Source organism: Octodon degus, unplaced genomic scaffold (assembly GCF_000260255.1).
Source record: "Octodon degus isolate 3935 unplaced genomic scaffold, OctDeg1.0 scaffold00127, whole genome shotgun sequence".
Classification (NCBI taxonomy): domain Eukaryota; kingdom Metazoa; phylum Chordata; class Mammalia; order Rodentia; family Octodontidae; genus Octodon; species Octodon degus.
Genome location: NW_004524703.1, coordinates 6167454 through 6170425, shown reverse-complemented (window position 1 = coordinate 6170425; position 2972 = coordinate 6167454). Strand labels below are relative to the sequence as shown.

Here is a 2972-nt window from a genome sequence, read left to right as displayed (position 1 = left end):
TGAGTACGTGGACGTGGGGCCTGCTGATCTATTTTAACACAGAAACTAACCAGAGTGGAGTTTACAGAACTGCAAGTAGAAGCGGAAAATAACCGTTCCATCCCCGTTCTCAGTAGTCCTCTGGGTATCAGCCTCCGAGCTAAACAGCGCTGTCAGTAAACGTTCAGTAAATATTTACTGAATAACGACGTTGCATAATGCAAAATTTATGGCAGGGCTCTGTTGGTGCATGTCGCTTCGAGCCGAAAACTGTAACTGCTTTGAGGTCTAGAAAGTGTTTGCGACGCAGGTGCGGAGTCCAGGGCGGATAAAGCAGCCTGGGGCTCCCATGCACGGAGAAACCCCGCCCGGGAGGTGAGTGGGCGTGAGCGCACACGCACGCCCAGCAACCAAATTCCGGCGGCCGGTCGCGGGCTTACCGGGTGGCGGCGGGTCGTGCAGCGCGGGAGACATGGCGCCAGTTCTCCCGCCCGCCCAGGGGCAGTAGCAGGGAGGGCGCGCTCTCCACAGGTGACGGCCACGGGCGACGCCGGCGAGCAGGACGGCCAGTGGCGCGGCCTCCGCACAGGACGACAGACCCACGCTCTGCCTGCAGCTGTGGGGCACGTGCTCCTCCCTAAGCGCGCCGCGGGCCCTGGGCGGGTCCGCGGAGGCACGCGCCGAGTACGTGGCGAGAGCCGCCCACAGTTTAGTCAGGCGCTGCTCTGCGGGCAGTTACCTTTGCGCTACTCTTAACCTCGCGCAAGAGAGCCCGCCTCCTCTCACCTGTCATTGGTTGGTAGGAGTTGTGCGCCGTCCTACTGGCTGTCAGTATTAACAATCAGTAGCGGCTTAGCGCGAAGATGTCTGGGAAACATAGTCCTAAATACTGAGTCTCCATGGAGACCAGGGCGTCTCAGCTTAGTTCCTGAAGTGAGGTTTTGGGTCCCTCCAAGTTCACCCCTTCAAATTCAAATCAGGGTGCCAAGACTACACTGTCCTGTACCAGTATACAGTGCCAAAAAATGGGAATTTGGGGTCAGAAGACCTGCGCTGTTTTTCTTTTGTGGGCCCTGAGGAACACAACCTCGTAGTCTCCATATACTACTGTGAGAGATGCGAAGCTTGTAGTACTTACATTTTATAGGATTGAAAACCTCATTGAGTTCATCCACCCTAAGCCCAGTTTAGAGTTGGGCTCCAAACAACCTCTTGGTTATTAGAGGCTTCCTTCCCAGTGGACTCATCTTCACTGGAAGAAGTTCTGGTTGGTGCGAACTTAAATATCCAGCTCTTGCGCTATGCTAATAGGAGATTGATGTGCCAGCTTTAGACATTATACTGTGTGCTTGGTCATGTATGATAAATCTTTAGGTCATTCTTTGTGTCCTACTGGTCAGGGTCCTGAAAATGCAAACTGAGGCCCAGATCTGGAACAGAGTATTGCTTCTCCTGGGGCCTATTGGACTGACCTTTGGCTTTCTGGAGCAGATTAAGCTCTGTTACCTCTCTGCCTCAAATTCTCTCAAAATGTCACACCCCTGGCATCAATATGATTATCCACATAAATTACAGTAAATGAGCTGAATTTTGAGACCGTGGGTTGTGGCTCTAATACCATGTACAAGGTAGTCTCAACAAATGGAAGGAGCTGGGCATGGTGGTGCACGCCTGTAATCCCAGCACTCAGGAGGCTGAGGCAGAAAGAGTCCAAGGCCAGCCTGGACTCCATAATGAGAGTGAGACCCTGTCTCAAAAAAAAAACAAAACAAACAAAAAAGCCAAGGAAATTGGAGTTATTTTATATCTAAATCTAATACTCTTAAGAGACTTCCCTATACCTTTCCTCCTACATCAAGAAAATTACCATTCTCTCTGTAATACCTGACACCTTGGGATATCACGTGACTCAATTCATGACCTCTGCTGTACAGATTCCAAAAGCACCCCATCCCAGACATCCCCAACCAAGAGATTTTTACACTATACTACATTCTCAACCTGCCCCCCTCCTTTTAAGAAGTTGATGTAGTCTTGGTAAGTTCCAAAATTGCCCAGGCAAAAAACAAACTTGCAATCCTCCTGCCTGGTCCTTCCAAGTTGTTGGGATAACAAGTGTTGTTATGGGTCAACTCTGCATAGGAACCAGATCAGCCAGATAGAGATTTGAATAGAGCCTTTTATTTACTGAGTTCAGGTCCGTCAGCCACTTCTCCCATAGGAGAAGGCTGATTGACCCCAAACATAGGTAGCAAGGGGGTATTTATAACAGAAATCACATCCAGTTTGGTAAGCAAACTTGTTATCTAGTACAGAACAACAGAAACTGCATTCATTTGACACAGCTTCAAACTATTTATAACTAAAAGGTCTTTTACAGCTTAGTGATAAATGCGTATTTTTATAAGGTACATCTTAAGCTGACTATGTTGCAGAAGATGGTTGGGGAGGGAGTTTGTGTTAGCTTGCTGCTTTGAGTTATTTATTGTTGAACAGCCTTGAGCCGAAAAGGAGAACACACTTTTTAGAGCAGATAACAGGAAGCACAAGGGGTTTTTATAATTTTTTACAATTAAGGCACAGAACTCTATTAACCCTTTGCAGTGTGTGCCAGCACACTTTTTAATTATCAAAAAGAGTCTATGTTTTAGGTGCTAACTATGCTAGCACCTGGATGTAGATATTAAAAGTAGAAATGGATTTTAGCTAGTTACATAATAATACCAATTAGGAATTGAGCTCTTAAAAATCTTATGTGTGCTAGCCAGCAAGATAGCTCAGTGGACAAAGCCCCTGCTTTGGCAAGCGCAAGGACCAGGGTTCTATCCCTGGTCCCACATGCTGCGCCAGCCCTGCCCCTGGAGCACCCTGAGCTGGCAACAGAATACAGGCATGGTGGTGCACGCCTGTAATCCCAGTGCTGAGGAGGCCTAAAATGGGAGGATCACCACAAGTCTGATCTGCGTAGTGAGACCCTGTACCAAATACACAGA

General features: G+C 48.2%; 1 protein-coding gene across 1 annotated transcript in view; it reads right to left on the bottom strand.

Annotated features, from left to right (window-relative positions):
- Nucleotides 1-703, bottom strand: part of Mtr (5-methyltetrahydrofolate-homocysteine methyltransferase) — a 110659-nt gene extending 109956 nt beyond the window's left edge. Inside the window, exon 1 of the mRNA XM_004640845.3 lies at nucleotides 420-703. Within this exon, the coding sequence (XP_004640902.2) occupies nucleotides 420-453 (34 nt within the window). The 5' untranslated portion in view covers nucleotides 454-703. The remainder of the gene's footprint in view (nucleotides 1-419) is intronic.
- Between the last annotated feature and the right edge of the window lie 2269 nt (nucleotides 704-2972).